The sequence below is a fragment of the Sporothrix brasiliensis genome (genome assembly GCF_000820605.1).
Source record: "Sporothrix brasiliensis 5110 chromosome Unknown Cont22, whole genome shotgun sequence".
In the NCBI taxonomy this organism is placed as follows: Eukaryota; Fungi; Ascomycota; class Sordariomycetes; order Ophiostomatales; family Ophiostomataceae; genus Sporothrix; species Sporothrix brasiliensis.
The window spans coordinates 1,795,857-1,822,955 of NW_024467141.1; the positions used below are offsets into that span (position 1 = coordinate 1,795,857).

Genomic DNA, 27,099 nt, shown 5'->3' on the forward strand with positions numbered 1-27,099 from the left:
TTTATCTGATTCGGTACCTTCTTTCTGACATGCCACACTGATGCCTTTGTCTTATCTTTGAAATCCCCTTCTCGATCTTTGTTTCCTCAGCAGCCGACATGGCCTGACGGATGTACGTACACCTAGCTCACAGATGCTCCTGGGCCATCACCCACATGGCCACCAGATCGGGACACTGGCGCGCAATCCTCTTTTGAGTGACGTGGTTCGACAACATCACCGATAGCGTTCCCTCCCGAGCCACGATCTTCGCCATGCTCTCATTGACCATGCGCATGATCTGGACCTCTGTCGCATCGCACGTTGGCGCATCTGGGCCGCCACTATAATCGACTCGACCCCCGCCATTGCGATGGCTCGTCAGCCGTTGGACCTGCTCCATAATCTTCGTGTCGATGTCGTGCTGGACGTGGCCCGGCTCGATTGCCATGTGCACGAGCCACGAATTGCCAAAGACACCCTTGTCTGGCCGCCCGCCCCACTCGTGAATGCGCTCGGCGGCCGCGCTGGCCTCAACAGGGCGGTATCCCGGCCGGGCTGCGATACCAGCGTACAGCGGGATGGTCGTTGTGGCAAAGAGATACCGACGACCGCCCTGTTGGTGCGACGACGACGAAGTAGCCGTGGACGACGCGCCCGACACGGTCGACGAAATGCTGTAGCGGTGGCTCGTCGAAGGAGCCGTACTAGCCGTGCCACCGCCGATGCTGCTGCTCGCCGTGCTTTGCCCCGTATTCGTCCGGGCGCGGGTGCTCGTCGATAGTGCCGAGGCCCGGTCACTACCAGGTAGCTGGGGTAAAGACGACATTAGCGACGCAATGGACGTCGTGTTGGACGAAGATGGTGGCATGTACTGCGAGAAATCGTGGTGTGGCAGCTGCTTCTGATGGTGGTGGTGGTAGGTGCGCAAAGGATGCGTCATAATGATTTGATGCCGCAGCACCAGTGTGGCGTTCCGGAAGACAGGCATCGACGCAGCATCTTTACTGTCGATCTCGGCGGCATCGATGTGTCTGTTGTCCCCCTCATTCACTGTCATGGTCACCCGCAAACCCTCAATCTCGGGGTTTGTGCCATAGCACCGCAGACTCTCTGCCCGGTATGGCCCAATGATGCGTCCATTGACGGCGACGATGCACGCCGTCGTCTGCGTGTGCTTAAACCGGTTGTTCTCGTTGCACGAAAACAGCTGCGCTTGCGCCCACTGCTTCTGCCTGTGTAGCTCCAGCAGGTTGCGGCCGTGGTTGAGCTCAAACTCGTAGCCCGTCATGGGTAGCAAGAAACCCGGGGCCGGGGGCCCAAGAGAGGCGACTATGATGGCCGATGTGTCAACGTCTCTGGTGGTGGGGACTGGGAGGGGCGAGCGTGCACGCGAGACCAATGTCTTGGCGGTGGCCGGTACCGTGAAGCGAGGGCCAGACCGCTAGTCTGCGTGCCTGCTCACCGCACCTTGCGTTTCCTGCTGGCTGATGTTGTTGCCGTTGTTGTTGCCATGACCATTGTTGCCATTGCCGGTGAGGTTGTTACCATGAACGGTGGCGGTGGTTTCCTCATGGCTGGCGACATTATCGATGCTGTTGATGACAAGTGACGCGCGAGAGAGCTTCGAGGGCTCCTGCTCTTGGACTGGTGAGGGCGCTCCGCTTTGAGTGATACTGGTGCCGATGCTGTTGATGTTGCTGGCGTCACCGGTGCTGTTGCTACTGCAGCTTCGAAGATTAGCACTAGACGAAGGGATCCATGAAGTGGATTCCGCTACCAGGTTCGTTGTGGCCTTTGAAGTCGGAGTATCGTCGCCGCACACGATGGCCGTGGGCGTCTTGTTGATCCTGGCGTTGCCGTTGTTTTTGCCGTTTCCGGTGATATTGCGTATGCTGTCGAGATGTGAGCCGTTGTGGGCAACCTTGCCCTCCGACCATGGCTGCAGAGGTGCGCGAGAGGACCCCTTGGAAGCGTCGATCCGAAGTCGAGGCATGGGCGCGAGCTGTACACTGGCAGATGCGTTGACACCAGCTGAGTTGTTGTTGCTACCAAAGGTGGGATCGAAGAACCTGGAGCTGCTGCGAGTCGTAGCGGCGGCGGCGGCAGTGGTCATGTCCCCCGCGAGAGGCTGTCTGCTTGCTAGCCAAGAGCTGACATTGGTGGTCGTGGTGATGATGGTGGTCGAGTTTTGGATAGGCTGGAGAGAAAGCGGTGGATGCCCCAGGTGACTCCGGTCGTTCGTAATGACCGTGACAGAACCGTGTCCGATCTCTTTGGGCCACGGAGCATCCATTTCACCGATGGGTAAAACGTTCATATCCCTGGCTTCTGCCTCGGCCGCGGAGGCGTTGGATGCGTGCAAGTGACCGAGACGACGAGTCTGCCATGCATTGGAAGTCAAGGACGGGTGGTTGTCTTCAACCCGTGTTGGCTGCACGCTGTGCACACTCTGCGTGCTTGGTGCGGCGTTCAGCTGCTTCTGCTGGTGTTTCTGCTCGACCATGTAGGCGAGATACGAAGGGTGGCGTCCCATGGCAAAGGAACGCTGTTCCGCTTGCTTGCTTTCCCGGGAGAGCTCTTCACGACGGAGGTTGGTGATATAGACGTCTTCTGAGAGCGGTTCCTGGGGTACATTGCTATCGCTGATCGCAGAGCTGGCGGGTTGCCAACGCCCCAAGGTGAAGTCGACTTCGTCAGACATGTTGTGTTAGCGGTGGAAGCTTCCAAGTCGTCCCTGAAGTGCATATAATCCAGGATAGGAAATTTAGAGCGGAAACGGCAATATAACAGGCCAGAAGGGCAGAGGCGGTAAAGCAGAAGGACAGAACCGAGATCTCGCATGTGTATCGGACAGATGAGGCCGGACAAAAAGGAAACTTGCAAAGACAAAGGGAAAAAGGGAGAAAGGAAGGTAGAGAGAGTGACAGGATGAGAAAATAAAGACGAGAGAAGAAAGGATGTGTATTAATAGACGCACCTGTTGGGGGTGCGAAACGGTAAGTGAATGATATGTACGTGGATACGTCGGTGCATTTACATCTGAACAATTGTGTGTAATGAAGGTCAGAGTATTGGTGCGAGACTACGCGAACCGACACATCTCTCGGCGGCCCGGTCCATGCACTGCACTATTCTCTGCTCTTTGGACAATTATCCGATGGCATTCACTCACGCTCAATTATTGATGCAACTTGGATTTGGAGAACGCCGTGCCGCAGACGTGTATATTGTCACAAGTCTTCATCAAAATTCACTCCGTTTCAACGGCCTTGTCTTCACGTGTAAGTCTGAATACGTTATTGTGACTTAACAGATGTCTTTTTTTGAAATTTAATCATCTAAGACATGTACGCTCGCTGTCTTTTGGTTTCGCCGTCTTCCTCGGCCCATTTGGTCATAACGCTAAGCATCATTCGCTGCTATAGTAACATGTTCCTTCTTTTTCTTCCTACGCTTTCTCTGATCTATGAGAAGAACTTCTGGTACGTCTTCTTCTCCTTCTCGCGGCGAGCCTTGAGCGCCGCCTTGACCTGGTTCAGCTCCTTGAGCACGTTGGCATCGCCGGGGGCCAGCTTGTGGGCCTCGGCCAGGTCCTTCTGCGCCGCCTCCTCGTCCTTCTGCTTCACCAGCGCCTGGCCGCGGCGGAAGTACGCCTTGGCCTTGTCGGCATCCGAAATGCCCGGCACGCTGAGGGCGTTGCTCGCGGCGACGCGGGCCTCCTGCCAGGCGCCCAGCTTCAGCTGCATCAGAGCGGCATTGCTGTTGACGCTGATGCGCACCTGGTCGAGGGCGGCCTTTGTGCCCTCGGGGGCGCTGTCGAGGTCCGGCTCCTCGTTCAGGTACCGCAGCGCCTTGTGGTACTTTTCGAGCGCCGTGCTCCAGTCGCCGTTCTTGAATGCCGCGTTGCCGTAGCCCTTGCAGTCGGAGCTGATCTTGAGGATGCGCTCGGCCGACAGCGTGGCGGTGCCGCCGCCTGTCAGGCCGGCGAGGGGGTCGGCTGGTGCTTCTTCTCCTGCTGCTGCGCCGCTCTTGGCCGCCTCGGTCGCACTAACACCGATCTCGGCCTCGTCCTCGGGGAAGTCCTCGTACGGGTCGCCCAGCGCGTCGGGCTGCTTGGGCGCGTCCGCCGACAAGATGGCGTCGTCGCCCTTGAGCTCGCCGCAGTCCACAATCACAACGTCCTTGCTCGGCTTGTCGCCCGGCTCGGTCGAAATGTTCTCAACCTGGCGCACGACCGACTTGCCGGCCAGCACCGCGCCAAAGACGACATGCTTGTTGTCGAGGTGTGGCGTGGGCACCGTCGTGATGAAAAATTGCGAGCCATTGGTGTCTGGGCCGGCATTGGCCATGCTCAGCAAGAAGGGGCGGTCGTGCTTGAGCGTAAAGTTCTCGTCGGGAAACTTCTCGCCGTAGATGGAGGCACCGCCGGTGCCGTTGGCGGCCGTGAAGTCACCGCCCTGGATCATGAACTGCTTGATGACGCGGTGGAAGATGGAGCCCTTAAAGTGCAGCGGCTTGCCGTCGGAGGTGTTGCCCTTCTCACCCGTGCAGAGGGCGCGGAAGTTCTCGGCGGTCTTCGGGACGACATCGTTGTAGAGCTCAAAAACGATGCGCCCGGCCGTCTTGTTGCCGATGCGGATGTCGAAGAAGACGCGGGGGCGCTGTGCCTTGGCGGTCGAGTCTGCCATTGTGAATGTGCGGAGAGGTTGCGAGAAACCTGTGGGGAGTGAAGGGTGTTGTTGTGAGTGACGAAGAGAGAGAAAAACGGGAGAAGAAAAAGAAGAGGTGAGGTTCAATTGAGTTGGAGAAAAAGGAAGGAGAGCTCCGCTTCTGTGGTAGTTGCCCTGGTTCGAAATCGGTCGAATGCTGTTGACTGCTTGCCCACTCGTATTGCCCTACGCGCAACGCTTCTGTGGGGTTTCGTCTTGGTTGTTCTTGGTGCGGCTTTGCGTTTGGATCTTGCTCGAGACAAAAAGGCTCGTCGTAAACCTGAAGAGGGATGGAGTAGAAGCTTCTAGACAATGCCATAGGCTCAAAACGAGAGGAAGCCGCGCAAGTGGGGCTGGAGGGAAGCTCCTTCCTTCTGAATCAGATGGATTGGTTCTTGCGCGGGGCAGGCGCGCCACACACCATTCACACCGTCAACGGCCGTAGAAGGCAGCAGGCAGCCACTGGATTTGGCTCAGTTGGTCTTGCCGCCGACGGACCGCTTTGGCCTTCACACCGATTCAGCGCTGCATACGACCTCACATCGCGTCGGAACGTATCTTATCCGTCAAAATCAGACTTGTTTCTTTGGTGTTTATTTGTTGCCGGTTTGTCCATAATTTTTTGTGATTTGTCTTGATGTACGTGGGATGCATGAGCCGTGTGAGTTCTAGAGTGCATCGCATGTGCCTGACGCTCTTCTTATATCGTTTTCAGGACATCCAGTCCCGTGTGCGGAACCAATTTGGCTGGCGTTGACAATTCCAGTGTCACCGGGCCATCGTTGACAAGGGCGACCTCCATCATGGCCCGGAACACGCCGTCCTTGACGCGCTCGGCCGCAAAGTTCTCCCGCACCTTTTGCACAAAGTAGCTGTAGAGCCTCTGGGCCTCGTCGCCATTCAGTGCTCCGTGAAATGACGGCTTGTTGCCCTTCTTGGTCGAGGCCAGGAGCGTGAATTGTGAGACTAGATTGTCAGTGAGCGGGACGACGAATATCCAGCCTCAGATCAGGGCCTTACTCACCACACAGGATCTCGCCGCCAATGTCCAGGACATTCTTCTTCCACTGCAGTTGACAATGTCAGTAACAGTCGATATCCACATCTACCGCCCGGATTACGCACCTTGCCGCCCTCTTCGTCGTCCCACAGCCGCATGTTGACGACCTTGGCGGCCAACGAGTCAACATCCTTCTCTGTATCCCCCGGAGCCACAGCCGCAAAGACAAGGACGCCTTTGCCGATCGACGAGACGAGCTCCTTCTCGACCGTAACCGAGGCCGACAGCACGCGTTGCAGAATTGCTGATGAGGTTAGCGTGTCTGTGGTCGGCACATACGACAGATTATATCGCAGAACAATACGCACCTTTCATTGTGTCGTCTCGTCGTTGTGTCAGGCGCAGATGCACATGCTCTTGTTGCAATTGCACTAGGTACACAGGGACTCTCCAGTGTACGCGGCTCGCTCGTATTACAGCGCTCTGGGCAAGCTCTTACAGCAGCCCTGCAGGTCGTGTTCAGCGGGACATTTACCGTTATGCAGCATGTGATAGGCTGTCGATGTGGTCACGTGATAATATGTCTTGAGATCCGCGTATGTATTACATGCTTCCATGGGTGACTATGGTACTCCTCGCTCGTCATTACCGTAGACTCCTAAACTATCTTCGCACTCTCTGCCACCATGACGGCAATCAGAAGACGAGTAATCTGGATGTCCGTCTCTTTGGTATCATCGTTGGCTCTTAAGCCTGTGCTCCCCCTCTTGACATTTCACGTGACTTAGTTCCGTTTGGTGCCGCTTAAGTGAGACAAATAAAATAAATCCAAAATAAAGTTGCCAAAATAGGCCGCCACACCAGGGGCTGCAATGGCTCAAAATGGGTAGCCGCCTGCAGGTTTGGGATTGAGTGCCCCACTTTTTGCCCAGCTCAGTTTTGTTTCGCTGGTTGCAGGCTGGTTGCTCCTCCATCGCGCCTGCCCAGTGAGAACAGACGCCGTGCGTCCACTCCTTCCCTTTTGTACTCGTTCTCTCTTTCTCTGTTTCCCATGCCAACATCTCCACATCCTGTCAAACGGCCTCACTTTTCTCACGGGGCACACAACACCTGTCTTGTTTTGCACGCGGGCCACAACATTTTACTACTGAGCATCCCTAGCCGATGGCTACTCGCGCCTCTCGATCCCGTCTTTGCTATCTTACCAAGTTTTAGTGCCTGTCGGCTGGTGCGTACTACCATTCTAGCCTCTGTGGCCTATCATCACTAGCCAACAGACAAAGCAAAAACCTCCCAAGAAAGCCAGAAATTGAGACTAATGCTGACCTTTTCCCGCGAAAAATCTGAAAGACCACCGAAACGCCATCCACCAAGAGCAACAAGGGCGGGTTATTAATCCACAGCCGCCTTCTGACACCTCAGCATCGAACATTACTCCATACAGCATTCATCAGCCTCATTTACGCCGTCACTGTCGCGAGGCTACTGCGCACACCTGGCGACGTACACCTAACCCTTGACCTCAAACGCCAAATCAGGCTTGTGACATCCTACTCCGTCGTCCAAGTCGAACCACACCACCACACGACCACGCAACCAAGAGCCCTGTATCCCTTTATCCACCGACACCGACACCAACGACGTCGACGGCATCGACGGCGTCGACAACACCCCGGGCTGGATCTACCGGACACCGCTGCCGCGTATCCGACCTGAACCTCACTTTCCCATCCGCCACCATTCCATCCTCCCTGGCGACGGCTGCCAACGACCGGCGCCATGGCAGCACGAAAACTCCAGCAGGAGGTCGACAAGTGCTTCAAGAAAGTGACTGAAGGTGTCGCCGAGTTCGACGCCATCTACGAGAAGATTGAGCAGTCCAACAACCCGGCTCAGAAAGAGAAGCTGGAAGACAATCTCAAGCGTGAAATCAAGAAGCTGCAGCGTTTGCGCGATCAGATTAAGACATGGGCAGCCGGCAACGAGATCAAGGACAAGGGTCCGCTTATGGAGTACCGCAGGTTGATTGAGACGGTAAGCTTGCTTGCTCCCCCTCCCCCAGCACGATGCGAGCAGACGCCGGGAGACACGGGCATTCACAGGCAGGCATGTCGTCGAAAAATGTGTTTGGTGGCTGATCTTTGATGTTTCCCTTCCTATAGCAAATGGAGCGCTTCAAGGCTGTAGAAAAGGCCATGAAGACAAAAGCATACTCGAAAGAAGGCTTGTCGGCGGCGACGAAACTTGATCCGAAAGAGCAGGCCAAGGTCGCCAAGGGCGAGTTTATCGGCAACCAAGTAGACGAGCTGGAGCAGCAGATTGAGACCCTGGAAGCGGAGGGCGAAGCCATCCAAGCAACTACGAAGCGCGGCAAGATGCACGGTGCCAAGGCCGAACGCATGGCACAAATTGAACGTACCATTGAACGACATAAGTGGCACCAGGGCAAGCTGGAGCTGATCCGCCGCTCACTCGAGAACGGAGGCGTCGACGTCGACCAGGTCGCCGACCTCGAAGAGAGCATACGCTACTACGTCACCGACAATATGCAGAGCGACTTCATAGAGGACGACACCATGTACGACGACCTGAACCTCGAAGAGAACGAAGACGCCTTCGGCATGAACCTAGACAACGACAAGGTCTCATCGCAAGACAACCAGTCCATACAAGGCGACACGCCGGAGATCGAGTCCAAGCCCGCGGCACCGCCAACTGCACCAGCGGCCACGGGCAAGGGACGACAAGGGGTATCGGAGGCGGCCGCGTCGGGACGGAGACCCTCTGCACAGCTCAAGTCGCCATTACCAGCTCTCGCAACGCTGCATACGCCGCTACCGACTCTGAGCAATGGTTCCGTAGCGTCTACAATGAAGCCTGCATCCATACCAACGCGACCCGCCGGCGAGGTTCTCAAGTACGCGTCGGCCGCCGCCGCTGCTGCCGCGAGCGACAAGCTGAATCTGGGCATTTCGCCGTTACCACCACCGGTCGGCGTCTCCGGCGCAGTCTCTTCCTCACAACTGCCGACCGCGGCGTCAATTCCAGCCGTCCAGGCCAGCAAGATTGCCAGTGCAGCCAACTCGCCCAAACCAACACCCGCGCAGCCGTCTGCACTATCCGACAAGTCCTACTCGCCTGCCGTCTCCGTGGCGGCGCCCGCGTCCGCTTCAACAGCACCCGCTGCGGCGCCGGCCAAGGCAGAGAACACAAGACGGAGTAAGAACGCGGCAGTGGCGGCAGCAGCATCAGCAGCATCAGCAGCATCCGCGGCAACACCAGCGCCGGCCGAGCAAACAGAGGCAACAACCAGGGGTACGTGCCATCACCTTTCCGTTTCTAGATTTGCCGCACAAACTATCACCTCGGCTTTTTCTCTGCTCTAACATGTCATCTAGCCTCCTCGCAAACGAATGGCTTTACCAATGGTGCCAAGCATGGGACGGAAGCTGCCGCTACAGACGAGCAGGAACGCCGGGACGAGGAGTCGATATACCACCTGCCTGCGTCGCTGCGGGATCTGGTCGACTCGTTTGAGGTGACGAAGAGCCTACCGGCCGTGACCAATCAGGCGACCACCCTGCGCCAGCTGTCGACGTCCGCGAATAATCCGCCCGAGGCCATGGACTCGGAGCCGCCGCGACGCTACGTGCCGGACATGCGTTACAACTCGACATCCAACTACCCGCAGGAGCCGCTGCCGCTGCTGGACGACCCTCGGCTGTACAACCGCATCGACCCGGACACGCTCTTCTACGTGTTTTACTACAAGCAGGGAACCTACCAGCAGTACTTGGCCGCCAAGGCTCTCAAGGACATGAGCTGGCGCTTCCACAAGCAGTACCAGACTTGGTTCCAGCGACACGAAGAGCCCAAGAGCATCACAGAGGAGTTTGAACAGGGCACGTACCGCTTCTTCGACTACGAGAGCACATGGTATGTTTGTCCTCTGTTATGTCGACAGTCTTGACACATAGGAGGTTTTTCCGCTAACATGTATTTTCACCTCTAATCTAGGATGAACAGACGGAAGGCCGACTTCAAGTTCGTCTACAAGTTCCTTGAGGATGACGTGTAGTCGAATGAGCTGGCATTGCAGTCTATGGCCTATGTCTGCCTCTCTAGTTGCCCACAGGTGCCGGACGCGGGACATTGGTGACATGTAGTGGCCTCTCTAGTCATTTACTTTTATCTATGTTACGCCCTCCGGGTCTCTTGCTATGTGGTGCTATTTGGATCTTGTAACGCTCGTTGTTGTCTCCGACAGCGCAGGGTCTCTCCCTCTATTTTCTATCTTTACCTTTGTTTTCTTCGCTGTCGTTAAGTTGGGTCATCTGTTGATCGCACTTGTGTGTATTTATTGCGGCAAAGGGTAATCAAGGGGCAATGGGAAACCGGCGTTTTCTTCCCACTTCTTTCCTTTTATTGCAGTAGTTATCGTTGCCTCTCGCTCGCACGTGCTGTGCGTTTCCCGTGGTTATTTTCCATCTTTATTTATCGAATCCTCATCTCATGTTCTCTCTATTTACCTGACAGAAGCACAGGGTGGTTCAATAAATAAGATCCAGCCGGCATGGCACCAAATACGTCTTAAAATATCATTTTGCTCTCGTGAGGTGACGTTGCGCCGGCCACCACGATATGGTATGAGGTCGATATCGACTGCCTTTATCTGCGTCGTTGTTTACGCGTGAATTGCCACCTGGCCTGCCTAAACCCTTCCTCTTGCCGTTGACTCTTCCTTCGTCCGATCTCATGGGGGGAAATGGACTCATTTGCCGGTTCGACGGGTCACGATCGCGAACAGCCACCGTCTTCTCGTTTGTTGTTATAGAGCCGAGATAGAGTCGACAGGCGGGACAAAAAGGTAGCAACCGTAACAAAAGGCGCGTCTCGGCGATCGACGCAGCCTTGCCTATTGTTTTGTCCGAGGCTCTGCCTACAGGGCTGGCTTTGTCCGTCCCGCCTCGTTCCGGCCTTGTCGACCATTCGACCACACATGGTAAGCCTTGTCAATCTGTCTGTCTATCCAGTCGGTATTGGGAACCAGAACGTTCAGAAAACGAGGCGAACTTCGGTAGCAGAGCGCTGGGTGCAAATGAGGCTCAAAAGTGACGTTTGTTCTGTGGCCTAAATACTGGTCGCCACGGGTCAGCGGGTTCCCTCGATCGCAGGTTCCGAACTTGGAAGCGCGGGATGCGATTGTCGGCGACTTCACTTCTGTCCTTTTTCTATCCTTTTTCTGTCATTTGTGTCATTTTCTGTCTTTTTTCTGCCTTTTCTTCATATTCGCACATAGTGAACCGTTCTGTTAAATGAGTGCTGAGGCGATATGTCTTCTTGTGCACTTTCGGTAGGCTTCCCAGGCTGTCCCTAATGTTTGCATTTCTTTCCCTTTTTGTTCATGTCGTATACATTTACGTTTAGTTATTTCAAAAGGTTTGTTTACAAAGCTAATAGAAGAATATGCAAAACACATGTTTTTAGGTAGGATTTCGCCTTCATTATAGGTTTTTTTTTTAAAAAGAGAGAGATGACTATTGTCCCGAATAACTGGATATGTGAATTTTAGATTGATTTATTTTCGTTTTCAGTTACTTAGTTCCGTATTACACTTTTAATAGAAAATATTTTTGTGAAATCTCACATGTTATGGCGAACAAAAGCCATCATGACAAACTGCATCTGCCAACATTTTTAGTTCGGCATGAGAAATATATCTTCAACACACAATACCTTAATTTTACCTCCTCTGATTTTGCACTGGCCCATTCAATTTTTATTTTATTTTATTTTATTTTATTCTTAACGACACCGGGCCTTTCACATTCGTCATTTAAGCCTTGTCCCGTCGACTTGTCGCAAGGCGTAGCGGAAAGACAATCCCGGATGCTCAACTGCACCTTGGCAGGTCGCCTTTCTTTTCACCGTCTTCCAGACTGTCATTTTCCTTTTGGCCAACGAAGGAGTGTCTAGGTTACTGCCAGACTACGTCTCACGTCCTTGTCGAAAGACACATCTCTGAACCATCGTTCTCTTTGTCCCCCCGTGCTCTTCTCAACGGCTCTTCATCTTCCCCCACCCGTATCTTTTGTGTGACAACTGTCTGGTTCGGCACTGAATCCACGTTTCTCGCCTTTCCACGTTTCCGTTGCGGCTTTGCTGCGTCGTCATCCTTTTGGGATCTGACCCCTTCACCCACCCCTTTCTCGTGTCCCTTTCGGGCTTCATGAAGCGCAGGCGCCCATGTTTGTGTTTCTATTTTTGCTTATGCTTAATTCTGGCATCCTAGTGTCGAACGCACAACAGGGAGATACAGGGACGCAGCACATCGTCGTTTGTAGTTCGCCGTTCGCCGTTTGGTCTTCAGAAAGACGACTGGACGACGTAATGGGGCCTGCCCGGCACATGCAGGGCCGACAAGTGCAGGGGGACTGCCAAGCATTCGGAAGACAGCTGCGAATCAAGGGGAAACAAAGACAGCATGACGACACGAATGAGCAACGCGGCGTGCAATGAGCATGAGCATGGCGCAGGAGAGACTTGTCCGAATGTAGACGATGCCCGGCAAAAAGGCGACAGCAAGAAGGAAGCAGGAAGAAGAAGGAAGGGTCAGGAACGGCAAGACCACACGACGAGGCCAAACGACAACCGACCAAAGACCTCACCGCGCACAATGCACCATTCACATCTTGTCTTTTCGCGGTTGCCTAGAATTTGTGGACATGGCACCTGCAGATGGGCCAGCCGGCCTGGCCCACAGCAAAGGGTGAAAAAATGGGAATAAAGATGAGCAAAAAGGGGTGCAAAAGAGGGGAGACAAGGGAGATTTGTGTGAGTTTTCGTCGTCTGTTGCGGATGCACAGCCTCACTCCATTGTTTGCTTTGATGAAGAGGACCACACGGACGACCCTCCACAAAAGCGATTTCGCTCGGGTTAGTTTATCTGCTGGGCCCCACAATTCAAAGCTAGCCCCGCTTTGTGACTAGCAGTGTTTCTTTCGGTGTTGCTCAGCCTTGTCCCGTTCGGCCCACCCCCCTGCACGGAAGGAGACAAGAAGTTCGAGAACGAGGATCGCTCTTTCTTCCCCAAACTGTCCGACTGGCAAACTTTCGACCGACTCGACAAAGGCCTTAAGTCTTGCGTCGTACATCGACACGCTAGTATTGCCGTTGAGAGCTCACCGGGAAGGAGGCATGTTACTCACCCGTACATCATTGGAAGGAACGATCCGAACAAACAGCCGTTGTTTGGCCAGTGATTGTAGAAAAACACCGCCTGAGACGCTGTATCGGCTCCTCATATTTTTTTTTATTCATTTTTTTGTTTTGGTACGATCGGCGTCATTTCATCTCGGGCCTATTTTCTTGGGGTTATTTTTGTATTTTCATCACACGAGGGCCGTAGTTTGGGGCCGCTCGAAGTGTCAGTCAATTTGTCACTCCCAGTTGGTCATCTAAAAAATTGCCCTTTTCGGGTGGGTGCTGTTGCGTGGAGTCTTGTTAGTCAACTTTTTAAGTTTGGTTAGCGAGGGCTCGTGGGTTTTGTAATTCTCGTATCCTTCCTTCGTTTTTTCTACACCCCCGTACGCACTTGCCGTTTTCACCTTCGACAAGAATGCAAAGGCCGACTTCCTGGGCTGGTCCCTTCCCCCAAACCAGAACGCTGGTCTAATGTCGTGCGTACGTTCCTGCCACCGTACCGTCATTGTGCAACACATCCACTGGTTCATTCCCTCATTGGCCAGCTCAAAAGGCGGACAGCTAGGCGTCCAAGCAAGGCACACAAACACACCCATCGCCTATTGGAGGGTTGTCGCGCTGCACACCACGCAGAGCAAATGTGTCTGTTTGCAGACACGAATTCTTCATCTGCATCGGTTGCTTCGCTGCCCCGGACATTGTCGTCTACTTGAGTTCTGCTTAACTGCCATGCTATCCATGCTATTTGTCTGGGGCTTGTGGCTTCCTCCTCGTCGCCTTACCATGGTCGTTCTTTCTCCTTGGAAAGGGGCAACGACATACGGCGTATTGCTTCATCGTACTTTCCGTTGCATCTTGTGCCTGGGGTCCATCGCGCTTTCCATGCATCTTCATTGAATACGGAAGGGTTGCTAGATCTAACTGGGCTTGATTTTGTTTTGTAAACACGTGCCTCGCCAGACGCGTAATCAGAGGCAACTTGATCGGGATCTGCTTGCAGAATAATCATTGCTCTTCTTTCTGTGTATCCTGAACGAGACGCTGTCCTCATACCAATACCTAGCTCAAAACACACCAAGGTGCCTTCCCATTTCACACACAAACAAAAACCTTCTCATTCTAGAAAGAACCTAGCCCGTGCTATGGTCTGATACCGCGGATCCGGAAGGCACGAAGCAAGAAAAGGGAAGGTGTGGCCCACCGAGCCTTCTCCATACGGGGGCAGTGAGCGTGGCTCAGCCCTGCGTCATCGCCTTTGTGATGGTCCCCCACCGCCATTCCGTTTGTTTATGATCTCTTTTGTGTCTGATGTTTTATTACGCTTCGGTGCTCGTACCCATGTTGTCTCCACCCACGCCGTTCGCACCTTGCTCGTCGTTTACGCTTGGGTCTCTGTGGCTTTTCCGTATCCTCCCATCGTCCCTTTTCCTAGTGACGAAGAGGTCCCAAGAGGCCGAAGAAGACTTCAAGGGGCCCCTGGTCTCCCGAGCGGAGCATCTACCAAGTACGAATCCGTTGTCCAGAATTCCAGTCCGCGGGAAGCCAGACAAAGCTACCTCATGTCCAATCCCCGTACGTCGCGTGTGCCGGGTCGCCTTTCGTTCCCCAGGTAGCACAGCCCTCTTTAGTGTCCACGAGTGTTTCACAGCAGATGCCAGGACGGTATGAAATTTCAAGGCTGCTCGAAAAACATGACACAGCACCGATGCTCCGTTTCAGCTTCGCATCTTTCCGATCTTCTCAGCCAGTCCTGGGCAATACTGTCTCCCTCGGTAGATTTGTGACGTGGTCACGATAGCAAGCCACGACCGGGACAAAAGACAACCGGAAAGCCAACGACGGTCCACGAACAGAGAAAAAAACAACCAAAATGCGAAAGAGACAGACAAGGCCGCAAGCTCAGCTCAACCATACCTGCCTGCATCGACTATGTCCTTTTGAAAGATATTCTGCAAATATTGGCCTGTTTTCTGATTCTATTACCGCTCTCGTCTCGGTCTATTGTAGGTCCAGATATTGATTTACACTATTGTGTACGCTCTGGTCATATTTACACGCCCCCACCATAAAGACACACCTCACGCATGTTCACACCGTGTCACGCCTCTCTCACCCCACCCTCAGACCACAGCAGCCTTGATGAGGTTCCTGTCTCGCCAGATGACACGATTTTACTCCATTGTTATGATGCTTTGCTCGCTAACCTTTCCCACTTGCAGTTTGCCTTCGTTCCTTGCATTTTAGTCCACAGACACCTTGTGTCTCGCCTGCCTTATTGTTCCCTTTTCTTTCTCGCGGTCGTATACACGAGTGTTCCTGCACCGCAGACTCACATAATCGGGTGCATACGCGCCGCCGTTATTCGAACTGCTTTCCCCCTACTGATGGCTGTTTTCTCGGGCCGCTTTGTTAATCTTCATAACTCACCAACGTAAGTCAGTGGTACCCTCTCTCTCTCCACTCTTCTTTCCACGCCTTTTCCCTGCTGCACCCCTGGTCATCACGATACTGTGTCTTTCATCTGGATCCGTGTGGCATCAACCGATGCCAAGACGACTTAGACGTTTTCAAAATGGAGGCGCTGTTCATGATTTTCACTTTCACCCATGTCGCCTTCCAGAGCACTTGTTCAAAGTACTTTTGACGTGAGGGAAGGTCCATGGGCCGATTCATGGGCAATATCAAAGACCGCAGAACACGAAAAACGGCGACTTGAACATCGTTCAGCCTCGTACAATACGCCTTCCTTGTACAGACCAAGCTAAGGTGTCTGACCACAAGCGGCCGTACTTCTGCCTCGTCTTCTCCCAGTCGCCTCATGTTCCTTCGTTCGTGTAAAGTCTGGCCTGACACCACTTTCTGCACCAGTCATACTGGGGGTGCACTTCGTTGAATTTCTCTGGCGTAACGCTGGTGACGAGGCCGAAGCGCCCATCGTTTATTCTCTTTGCTACATGTTTTCTCGTTTTCATGCTTACCTTGCAGACTCAGGAACTTGAGAGTGTGACCCTTACCAGCCGTTTTTAAACATCACACCTACCACGGAACACGGACTGCTTGGCCGAATAACACCAATACTGCCCCGTTTTGGAAACGATTCCATCAAGGTTAGGGTCAGTGGCTGAGGGCCCCATCTGGTGCCCGCAGGTCGTATCTCGCACGGCATTCGGAAGTAAAAAAGACAACAAAGACGGGGAAGACTAGAGGAAAGCAAAAGGAAAAACAAACAAAAAACGAAAAGAACGGTCAAATCTATTTGCCGATCCGTGCTTTCTAATCTTTTGCTCACCCTTTCTGTTGGGCCTCGCTCGCACTTGTGGCCTTCTCCATTTTCCGTCTCTTGCATCACCGCATCTTTTGATGCTGACCCTACACCAGCGTTTTTTAATCGTTGACCCGATTCTTTCTTCTATTCCCCCGGTTCTGGTGCAACGGAGTGCTACAAAAGCACCTTGCACGACCGCCTTCATCACCCATCACCCTACTGCGTGGTCTTGTCCTGCACCTTGCCCACGTTTGTGCAGCCCTCTCCGTCAATAAGCCGCTTTGCCGTTTCATGTGGCCTCCCCACGACGGCCGTGTTGTCAGCCTCGTTGTAAGGCGCTTCACATTCTTGCTGTCGTCTACACTTCAACTCCTTCCTGTTGGTTGACCTGCACAATAACAACGTCCATTTTCTGCCTTTCTAGAATTTTCTTACTTTGTTTTTGCAGCACTTCTCTTACCTGCCCGTCCTCGTCCATCCCAGCCGTTGGCCCTCTCATCCGCCTATTTTGGTTTACAGCCCCCTTCGAGGATCCGGTCTCTGCCTTCATTTACTCCTATATTCATACTATCCCCTCTTCATCTTCGCTGCGGTAAACCGCTCCAAGAACTTCTCAGTTTCACATACTCTGAGGTGATCTACTCTTTATCCTCTCCCCAACCCAGAGACCTCTTCTGTCTTACTTTATCGCTCTATCCCTTCAAACCTAAATCTCTTCGGTCCTTCATTCTTGTTAGTTTCTCACTTGATGTAATTTTTATCTTTTAAGTCGCGCAAATCCTCGCACTTTACAGTCCCTCGGCCAGATTCTTCTTCGCCAGTTCCCCCTGACCGAAGCCTTCCTTTTTCGACACTTGACACACGCTTCAATTTCTCTATCTACGTTTTTCTTTGTTGTTCTTTTACATCTTCATTCCAACCTCGCATCTAGGTTGCCACCTTTGTTCCGTTTCGACGCTACCGTCACCAGCTACCGCTTCAGAAGAAAGAGGCCGTTTTTCGAGGCGATTTTGGGCAATATTGCTCCGCTCAGCAAATCTGGAGAGGGTACATATGGGATATGCTGGAGACACCAGCAGTACGAAAGTCATTTGGCATATATACATATGCTGGCTACCTTGACACAATTGTCCTTTTCTCCGCATTGTTAAGGGCCATTGCTGTCTAACGCGTCGAGACCACCCTGAAATTTTCAGCAAGGAGAAAACAAATTCAAATAAGACAGGACAGCCGGCTTATCTGCAGGCCTTCCTTGTTTCCACTCTTTCGGTATTTAACTGCACTCGTCGCTGAGACACTTTGACGGCCCCGAAATTGTTTTTGGAACAAAAATGAACCAACCAGACGACAACGACATGGCGCTTAGATTCAGCCAAATGTACAGCTACTCACAAGCCGGGCTCGACGCAACAACAGACGCACTCACAGCATCCAGCCAAACACTCAGCGTCCCGTCACATTTTACCTACACCACCAGCCCGACATCCAGCGACTCGTCCTACCTGGCGGGAATGCTCGAGACCAGCAGTCGAGCATCAGGCGGTTCACCGCTTCTCTCCTTGAGCAGCGCTGGTGATACGTCTCCGTTGGCTGCATTCGGTGGACTTTCGCACCCCGGACCACTGTTCCGTAGTACGAGCCTCAGTGGAAGCAACTTTGGCGACTACTTGGACGTCGGCGATGCGGCAACAGTTGCAGGATCCGCACAACCGAGCCCAAGCACAAGCCCGGGTGGACACGATTTCTCCGGATTCAGTGGCCTGCTGTGGCCAAGCTCCGATGGCAGCGCTGCCAATGACGGGATATATGGCAGCTACCACAGTAGCAGCGGTATGGGCTTTTTCGACGATATTTCACCCCATACAGACCGCAGTCAATACACGCCACCTCAGAGTTCGTGGTTGTCTGGCGGCCCGAGCAGTGCTGACGGCGATAGTCACACCACGAGGTAAGAAATATAAAAGCGACAAAATGGATACAAGCGACCTTCGTTTTATTGTTGCGTACATTAAGGAGGAGGTTAGAATTGCATGGACAGAGGGGAGCAGGAAGGTGAAGAGTACTAACTATTACTACATCTACATACAGGACATATAGTTTGTCTCCAAGCATGGCGTATCATTCAGACAACTTTGCATTAGATCTGAACACACAAGGCGGACTGGCTACAGACACGTTCAACTTCCAGGCCACCTCGCAATCTACAACATCATGGCCGCCCATGTCGATCTTGGATTCAACCACAGTAGGGGGATTCCAGCTGCCTCCGGCAATGAAGGACGCTTCATCTAAGACGACACGGTTCGCGAGTACAGTCGCAGGAACTAAGCTACCACAGGTGGTCACCACGAGCTACAACGATACCAGTGTTGGTAGCAGCAGTGTCATCGGCGTTGGTATCGGTGCGAGCAGCAGCACGATGGGCACCCACAAGAGCGGCCGAGGCGAAAACATCACAAACAGTCACAAACGTGGAAGCCTCGGCAGCCTCGGCAGCCGCCGAGGTAGTAATGTCAGCAGCCGCGGAACCAATCGAAGTACCAGTCCATACGATTCAACCGCCACATCTCCCAACCGAAAGACATCTCAGGCATCATCAAAGCACGGGCGTGGGAGTGGCAGCGGCAGTGGCAGTGGCTCAAAGGGAGGATCTGACGACAAGAGCCGCAGCAAATTTGCGTGCACGCGCGCGGATTGCCATGGTCCCGTATTCACGCGTATGGCCGACCTTGACCGGCACATGCTGCACATCCACACCGACGCCGATAAGAAGGAGCGCTTTCTGTGCGACTACTCTTCGTGCTCACGCAGCGCTACGCCATTTCACCGCAAGGACCACTACCGCGAGCATCTGCGCGTGTACCACCTCGAGGATCTGCTGAAGCGTGGCAGCAACGCAAACCACCACACGGCGGCCTCGACGTCGTCGTCCTCTGGTGCCAGAACATCCGAAAGGCTGTCGCCATCGTCGGCATCCGCATCCTCATCGTCCACCGCCGATGTCAAAAGGAACAAGAAGCTGCTTCAGGAGACACAACTGCAAAACTGTAAGACGGAGGCCGAGTGGTGGCGCTGTGCGCGGTGTCTGCAGCGAGTCGACATTGCCGAGCGTGGCTGGACGTGTCCGAACTGCAAAGGCAGTATCGAGGAGCCACGCAAGGCGATCCGGATGTCGCGGTCGGCGGCGTCCATGGCGGCAACAAACGCCCGCCAGTTGGCTCAGTCTTTGGACATACCGGCCGAGTGGGGAACGTATAACGACATGTCGATGGAGACGTACTGATAGAGCAATGCAGCATGAGCCGGTGTTTTTTCTTCCTTTTTTTTTTTGCGGAGGGATATAGTTCATAGAATTGGCTCATTTTGGGACATGTTTTATTATTCTGTCGTGTAAAGCTCTCCTTACATTGGTTTCTTTGTACTGTACTGACCTGTAAGAATTCCTAATCTGTCTAGCTTTGCTTCCCGAATCCATTTACTGTCCAAATTCACCTTGTCACTTTTATGCATCGGATATCCAGTTCTGTACGTAGCAGAAGGCTGCACATCAAAATCTCGGGAGCTTGTTCTTAGTTTGAAACAGGCGCAGAGACCAGACAACGGCCGTTACGCCTTGTTCCAAAGCCTCCAGCTATCAAACGCACATACAGGAAGACCGAGTAAGTAAGCCGGGAGCATTGCCTGTTAAGAGTCTCTTGGCCCGGCTAAACACGCCCCGCGCAGATCCCCTGCAACCATTTTGTTGATACATCGCCGTGTCTACCATATAACTTGCAAATGCACCACTTGCCATTGCTGTCGGTTGTTGTGCCTTGCAGTAGACAGTGCTAGCACTGCAACATCCGTCACCTGCGATGTTAACAACTGCGAAGGCCTCACTTGGTTTAGATCATGGCATTTGTGTGCGCTTTGCTGAATTGATAGAAGCTGGACGTCATGTGCTTATGTCGGCCAGTCGTTCCTGCCATTACTAGTCGCTGCCAAGCCACACGCGGCCTGGCCCGTTCAGCGCCGGCCCGCCAAGAAACTCTACCTCAAGTTCCGTTCGATTCGATTGTCTGGTTGTCTGGTATATTATCACGGTGCATTTAAGGTATATACAGTGCTGCATTGTCTGCTTTTTATTTTATTTTTATTTTTATTTTGTTCTTTTTTTTTGGTCCTTCCCCACTAACAAAACAGACGGCACGCCCTTCTTCAAGTCGACCGGCGCCGTGACCAACGAGTTCCTCATGTCCGTCGTCTTCAACATCGTCAACACCCTGGCGACGCCCTTTGCCTTCTGGGCTGTCGAGAAGTGGGGCAGACGCCCTCTCCTGCTCTGGGGTGCCCTGTCCATGCTGATCTGCCAGCTGATTGTCGCCACCGTCGGCGTCACCGTCGGCTTCAACCACACCCACCCTGACGCGACCGTTGTGGGCGGCACCGCGGCCGACAACACCCAAGCCGTCAACGCCCAGATCGCCTTCATTGCCATCTTCATCTTCTCGTTTGCCACCACCTGGGGCCGCGGCGCCTGGATCGTCATCGGCGAGATCTTCCCCCTGCCCATCCGCGCCCGCGGCATTGCCCTGTCCACCGCCTCCAACTGGCTCTGGAACTGCATCATCGCCGTCATCACCCCCTACATGGTCGGCGCCCTCGTGTCGTCTGTCTTTTATGTCTGGTTCGGCCTCTGCACCTGCGCCTTTGTCTACACCTACTTCCTCGTCCCCGAGACCAAGGGCTTGACCCTCGAGCAGGTCGATCTCATGATGGAGGAGGCCACCCTCCAGACCTCGGCCAAGTGGCGGCCCACCAAGACGTTTGCCAGTGGCATCGCCCACGGCGAGAAGAGCACGTTTGTCAACAACGAGGCGGCGCCTCAGGAAGTGAGGAAGGTGTTGCCAAGATTCTCGTCATTTCCAGGCCGTGTCAAGTATATAGCTCCTGAAATAAAAACCGGAATCTTATAATACCTGGTTTATGCATGGCAGTGAATCAAACTAAAGAGAGACACTTGACGAGTGATGTAGTCAGCAGCGGTGGTGGCATGTCTGATAGTCCAAGTGCCTCCCCAAAGGACAGTCTGGGTGAGACGTATCGAACTGGAACCCTCCAAACACCTGCACGCCACACTCGAAACCTTCCGTGTGCAGCACCATCTATAAAAATTATGTGCACCGGGTTGGTACCAGCCAGGGTTTGTTGATCCACTGATTCTTATTCAGTGTCTCCGGATCTGCATGACTCTCGTTGTCCCTTTTATGATGCTTCTCCATGTAGTGGCGGTACGGTGTATAGTGACCGAGGCTATCAAGCGAAGTAAACAAATCGAGCTGCGAATGCTTGCCTATTTCGGATGCATCTGCAACGACTTGCATTAAACAGAACGTGACCTGACGCCTATGTACATACCATCGCTAGTGCTATATCCCAGGTAGGCGACCAGGCGACTTTTGCTTATAATCGGATCTTTGTGAGTGCAGTGGCTCTCAGCCGACGCGTAAGATACTTGTATGGATCGGGCAGGTAAACCGCCCACAGCCAAACCGTAAACGGATCCTCACTGTGTCGCTTCTCCTATTATTGTTCCAAAGAAAGCCTCAAAGTTGAGAAGCGCGAAGAGGAGGAATCCTTTTGTCGATTTGGACATTTTCCCCAGTTTGTCAATCGTCGGGAAGGAATGTCGAACTATCCCGAAAGAAGATATGAGGGCGGCAGGGGGGGCAGGGCGAGGCAGTAGACGTGGGAGCCGACAACGACACCTGTTTTCTGGGGCGTTTTGCGTCTCTTGTGTTTTTTACACTGTGGCGCGTCGGATCGTAGGCCACGAAAGACGGCGACCCAACAGCCGACCGGCTGGAAGAGACGAGGACGAGTACTTGCGTCGCAAGTTGTTCAAAAGCAAAGTCTGGCTTGGGCGCCGACGGCAACGACGCTAGATTGCGTGTCGATTTGCGACCTTCCTTGTGGGTGTCATGGACTGAATGGTAAGAATCTTGGATTCGCTAACTACTACTATCGAGCGTGGCGATACTAATAATAAACATAAACCTGAGGTCACGTGTCATCAGGGTGGCTCACGTACATCACGTGGGGCAGGCACCTGCCCCCATTCCTTGGCCCCGTTTGGTGCGTTTCCTTCGGTACGGGCTGCTTTTTGCGCCGTATTAATACCCCTAAAGCGCCGAGCAGGACAATCGATCTGCAAGCAGTGCCAGGCTTCGTGCTCGCCGTTGTGTTTACTAGCGATGTCCCATGTGGAGGTTTGATCGATGCTGCCCTTGCCGGACGGATTGGCAGCTGTCAGACAACTGCCGTATTCCCGAGACGACCGCCACGGACCGCCAGCCAGTGTCAACCAGACTCGAGTGGAGAGGGCCGAGTCTTCGACTCAGACGCATTCGCAGAGCCAATCCCTATTGGCAGAACAAAAGCGAAGAGTCGACCGACCATGACTTTTTAGGGCGGAATGCACGGAAAGACTGGTCCGTCCGGGTCCATCGGCTTGTGTAAACGGCTCTGACGACGTTGGGCAAAAGAACTCCTCCGTAGCAGGTCGTTCGACTTGAGCCGACTGGCAGTTGGGCGAGTCTTGCACCCGTAATGCTGGCACATACGACCTATGAATGTTATGTCGTGGGGAATGATTGCCCAATTAGGTCGTCTCGAGACAACGCCGCGGTGCTTTCCTGCGTGGTTGCGTTGGTGCTTTCGGTTGGTGTGGGGGAAGGTGCGACGGCGGTTACCAGGTCGCTGCCTTCTCCGACGTCCGTCGTACATACGCTTTTCCCCGGTTTGTAGCGCGCGGAGAAAGAGCGAAAGGGTGCACAGCGGCGGGAAGTTTACAATGCACGCCATGCGGGCGCCGCGGCAGTAGCGTGGTGGTGTGCACCAATACCAAGATTCCCCACGCCATGCAGCAGGATGGAAGGAGCATGGGGACAATAATGGCTCCCAGGGAAAGAACGACAGAGCTGTAGTACGGAGTGCGGTCACCGGAAAGGAAGGCGCCACCACCTACGACACTGACGGAGATGTTTGTCCCGTTGCAGTCGGTTATTTGTTTGTCTTCTGGACACCAGTTGGGCAACGCCTCTCGTGCTTTTGGACTGATGTTTCCCGCAACGTCGAATACCGTTGTGAATATCGCCGGGGTGGCTGCAGGTGTCAGACGGCGCCCAGAGTAATTTGTACATGCAATGTAATTACAGCATGGTATTATGGGAAAGGGGGAAGAGCCACCGAGCAATGCGGGGGGACTGCATAAAACGGCACCCGACGAAACAGGAAACCGCATACTGCCACCACCGTATGGCCCGGAATACATACTGCAAGGGGCGACTAATACCGCAAAAGTGCTTCTGCCTCTTCTTGTTTGTTTTGATCAATCGCGACCGGCCAATCCGTGCTGTGTGTTTTGTCTGCTCTGACCTCGAAACGTTCCATGGACAGGTGGTTTCTCCCCGCATGCTGGGTGCCCTGTGCACAGTTTCCAGCGCGCCTGCCGGCGTTCACAGCACCCTCCTTCCCTCCTCCCGTGCCTGCCTGTTTGGCAATTTAACCCTCAGCAGCGTCGGCATCGCGTGCTTTCCTATTTCCGTGGTTCCTTCCTCCATTGGCACGCACCGGCAAGGTCAGATGGCCTGGAGAAGCAGCGAGGTGACATTGGGTGTACTGGCTAATTAGGAAGGGGCCGATGGACAAACGGGAGAGGGGAAAGAGCAAGCGCTGGGCCGTTCTTTCCACACGCGACCAACTTTCGGCTTGCCCAGTCGTAGAAAGGGGACGGGGAAAGGGGAAACATATATTTCTCTTGCAACATCCCCCGCGTGTTGACAATAAACCCTTCTCGAACAAGACAATCACGAAACGGCCGCCTTCAGTCCCAACCACAGCTCTCACTTTGCGCCTTACGCATTTGATACTCGTACGGCATACTCCAGTCGCAAAATACCTCTTATCGCCTCCCCTATCGATACCAGGACCCATCGTCGCCTTTGTGGAGACAGCTGCTTTAGAAAAGACAAAAAAAGAGAACGAGGCAGAAAAACAGGAAGAAGGACAGAAGAGAACGGGAAAGCCAGGGAAATTCACCAAAAGGACTACCCAGGCCCTACAGTGACCAAGCATATACACCAGGCTACGCAGCAAAAGGCAAAAAGAAAAGAGCCTCTACGTGCCCAAAAACACCGCAAGCCGCAAAAAAAAAAAAAAAAAAAAAAAAAAAAAAAGGACCGATGTCGCATCCTTCGTTTGCTAAATAAAAGAATACCAGCCCAATTCAACACACTGCGTGTTCGCCCTTCGCCGGTCCCAATTTCTCACCGGAGCTGTTTGTATTTGGATAATCCTTGCTGCGGTTTGCTGCATCGACTCTCGTCCTGGTGTTGCCACAACTTTGTCGCCTCACCTTCACCTGTCCTCACTTTCAACTCGCCTGCGGCCCCTCACAACTCCGCACAAGAACGTACTTGTACCTCGTGTCAAGCACCCCTCGATCGCCCAGACGCGCTATCTTTGCCGATACGCCTCCGTCGTCCCCCGCTAAACCGCCGGTAGCCATTCCGACAGCCATTGAATCATCACCGACACGAGTTGCGCGGTCGCTCGTTTGACCCTGTTTCCCGATTTTCCCAATTATTTTCTCCATTTTTTTCTTGCCAGGAGACAAAACGTTCCTCTCCCACAGCCTCCCATCCGACGCGCGCCCCTCGCTGCTTATTAGTATTTCCTTTCGTCAGCCAAGTCTCCCACACAAAACTGCTCTCCCCTCGAGCTAGACCTCCAGCACGGTATATCTAGCCGCGTTGATCCTCGGCTAAGGCTTTTGAACCTACGGCACACCTCGCCAGCCTGTTGCGCTCCTGTTTGCATCATCCTATCCTAGGTCCAATAACGTCGGGTCAATTTCGCAGCTCCTCGTGTTGACACTTACAGATCACCCCCCCCCCCCCCCGGAACTTACACACGGAAGCAGCCTTTGGGTCCTTTTTGGTCCATTTTTCGACTTTCCCCACCGTAGCAGTTCAAGACCCTGGCCGCTTCTCATTTCCATTTTGTCTCGCCGTTCTTCACAAGCTCGCCCGCGCAGATTTCCAGGTTCCCCTCCCCCCTCCTTGGCCAATATGAACTCGCTACTCCTTCGTTCGTCTGTTGCCAGCCGACGGGCTCTTGCTGCCGGTCCGGTTTTAAGCCTTTCCTCCAAATCTTTTTCTTCCAACTTTTCCTCTTCCACTTCTACTTTCTCGTCTTCTTCCAACAACTTCACCACGCCTCGCAGAGCCGCCGCCAACCTCGTCTCCTTTGCTACTCGTCGCCCCACCCTTGCTCCTGCTGCTATCATGACTTCCCAGCAAGCCCAGGCCTCCTCGGCCGCCCCGATCAAGAAGATCAAGGTCGTCAACCCCGTCGTCGAGCTGGACGGTGACGAGATGACCCGCATCATCTGGCAGGACATCAAGGACAAGCTGATCCTGCCCTTCCTCGACATCGACCTCAAGTACTACGATCTCGGCCTCGAGCACCGTGACGCCACCAACGACCAAGTCACCATCGACTCCGCCGAGGCTATCAAGAAGTACTCTGTCGGTGTCAAGTGTGCCACCATCACCCCCGATGAGGCCCGTGTTGAGGAGTTTAAGCTGAAGCAGAGTATGTCCCTACGGTGAAATTGCTTCTGTTCAACCTCGCGTTGACTACAGGCCCATTCTATATCCCTTCGAACCTTTGTACTAATAAACCAGTGTGGCTGTCCCCCAACGGCACAATCCGCAACGCACTCGGCGGCACGGTCTTCCGTGAGCCCATTGTCATCCCCCGCATCCCCCGCCTCGTGCCCGGCTGGGAGAAGCCCATCATCATTGGCCGCCACGCCTTCGGTGACCAGTACCGCGCCAAGGACCGCGTCATCCCTGGCCCCGGCAAGCTGTCCATGGTCTACACCCCGGCCGATGGTGGTGCCCCCGAGGAAATTGCCGTCTACGACTTTAAGAACGGCGGCGGTGTTGCCCAGACCCAGTACAACACCGACGAGAGCATCGAGGGTTTCGCCCATGCCTCGTTCAAGATGGCCCTGGACAAGTCCCTACCCCTGTACATGAGCACCAAGAACACCATCCTTAAGAAGTACGATGGCCGCTTCAAGGACATCTTCCAGGAACTGTACGACACCCAGTACAAGAAGGACTTTGAGGCCAAGAACATCTGGTACGAGCACCGCCTGATCGACGATATGGTCGCTCAGATGGTCAAGAGCAAGGGCGGCTACATCATGGCCCTGAAGAGTGAGTCCCCACCCCTCCTCGTCCCTGGCCCAATTGCTATTTTCAAGAAGAAAGAGAAGACCATGTATTAGAGGCATGTATTAACAAAGTAGACTACGATGGTGATGTCCAGTCCGATGTCGTTGCCCAGGGCTTCGGCTCTCTGGGTCTGATGACTTCGGTTCTGATCACCCCCGACGGCAAGACCTTCGAGTCCGAGGCCGCCCACGGCACCGTCACCCGCCACTACCGCGAGCACCAAAAGGGCCGCGAGACCTCCACCAATCCCATTGCCTCCATCTTCGCCTGGACCCGCGGTCTGGCCCAGCGTGGCAAGCTTGACGACACCCCCGAGCTGGTCTCCTTCGCCGACGCCCTGGAGCGCGCCTGCATTGACACCGTTGATGTTGACGCCATCATGACCAAGGATTTGGCCCTCGCCTGCGGCAAGACCGCCCGCGAGGACTACGTCACGACCACCGAGTACATGAACGCCGTCGAGCGTCGTATTCGCACCAGCCTGCAGGAGAAGCTATAAGCGGAGCATCTATGATTGAGACAAAAGAACACATGAGGGTCCTGATCTTCAGGGAAGCTGTGAAACTTTTTAAACGGCCAGCTCGTTTACGATCTCGTTTATCATGCCACTATCGCCACAGGACCCGTCACGCGGCTGTTCTTTTTCTTTTTCGT

The 27,099-nt window shown here is 53.9% G+C and overlaps 8 protein-coding genes across 8 annotated transcripts; 5 read left to right on the top strand and 3 right to left on the bottom strand.

The window, feature by feature from the left end:
• Positions 1 to 127: 127 nt before the first annotated feature.
• On the bottom strand, positions 128 to 2,683 carry SPBR_08165 (uncharacterized protein; the record flags this gene model as incomplete). Its single annotated transcript, XM_040766403.1, has 2 exons — positions 128 to 1,350; positions 1,450 to 2,683. The coding sequence occupies 2 exons, from the start codon at positions 2,681 to 2,683 to the stop codon at positions 128 to 130; spliced, it is 2,457 nt and encodes an 818-aa protein (XP_040614786.1).
• A 763-nt stretch (positions 2,684 to 3,446) lies between these two features.
• SPBR_08511 (peptidyl-prolyl isomerase D (cyclophilin D)) lies at positions 3,447 to 4,670 on the bottom strand (the record flags this gene model as incomplete). The annotated part of the gene is made up of 1 exon (XM_040766749.1): positions 3,447 to 4,670. The coding sequence occupies one exon, from the start codon at positions 4,668 to 4,670 to the stop codon at positions 3,447 to 3,449; it is 1,224 nt and encodes a 407-aa protein (XP_040614787.1).
• A 721-nt stretch (positions 4,671 to 5,391) lies between these two features.
• SPBR_08686 (D-tyrosyl-tRNA(Tyr) deacylase) lies at positions 5,392 to 6,066 on the bottom strand (the record flags this gene model as incomplete). Its single annotated transcript, XM_040766924.1, has 4 exons — positions 5,392 to 5,657; positions 5,716 to 5,758; positions 5,817 to 5,995; positions 6,060 to 6,066. The coding sequence occupies 4 exons, from the start codon at positions 6,064 to 6,066 to the stop codon at positions 5,392 to 5,394; spliced, it is 495 nt and encodes a 164-aa protein (XP_040614788.1).
• A 1,404-nt stretch (positions 6,067 to 7,470) lies between these two features.
• SPBR_08208 (CCR4-NOT transcription complex subunit 3) lies at positions 7,471 to 9,769 on the top strand (the record flags this gene model as incomplete). Its single annotated transcript, XM_040766446.1, has 4 exons — positions 7,471 to 7,725; positions 7,854 to 9,006; positions 9,090 to 9,627; positions 9,709 to 9,769. 4 exons carry the CDS (start codon positions 7,471 to 7,473, stop codon positions 9,767 to 9,769), a joined length of 2,007 nt encoding a protein of 668 aa, XP_040614789.1.
• A 7,721-nt stretch (positions 9,770 to 17,490) lies between these two features.
• SPBR_08703 (uncharacterized protein) lies at positions 17,491 to 18,111 on the top strand (the record flags this gene model as incomplete). Its single annotated transcript, XM_040766941.1, has 1 exon — positions 17,491 to 18,111. The coding sequence occupies one exon, from the start codon at positions 17,491 to 17,493 to the stop codon at positions 18,109 to 18,111; it is 621 nt and encodes a 206-aa protein (XP_040614790.1).
• A 158-nt stretch (positions 18,112 to 18,269) lies between these two features.
• Positions 18,270 to 19,442, top strand: SPBR_08530 (uncharacterized protein; the record flags this gene model as incomplete). Its single annotated transcript, XM_040766768.1, has 1 exon — positions 18,270 to 19,442. The coding sequence occupies one exon, from the start codon at positions 18,270 to 18,272 to the stop codon at positions 19,440 to 19,442; it is 1,173 nt and encodes a 390-aa protein (XP_040614791.1).
• A 949-nt stretch (positions 19,443 to 20,391) lies between these two features.
• SPBR_08674 (uncharacterized protein) lies at positions 20,392 to 21,114 on the top strand (the record flags this gene model as incomplete). The annotated part of the gene is made up of 1 exon (XM_040766912.1): positions 20,392 to 21,114. One exon carries the CDS (start codon positions 20,392 to 20,394, stop codon positions 21,112 to 21,114), a length of 723 nt encoding a protein of 240 aa, XP_040614792.1.
• Positions 21,115 to 25,485: 4,371 nt separating this feature from the next.
• SPBR_08430 (isocitrate dehydrogenase) lies at positions 25,486 to 26,944 on the top strand (the record flags this gene model as incomplete). The annotated part of the gene is made up of 3 exons (XM_040766668.1): positions 25,486 to 25,795; positions 25,888 to 26,427; positions 26,520 to 26,944. 3 exons carry the CDS (start codon positions 25,486 to 25,488, stop codon positions 26,942 to 26,944), a joined length of 1,275 nt encoding a protein of 424 aa, XP_040614793.1.
• Positions 26,945 to 27,099: the final 155 nt, after the last annotated feature.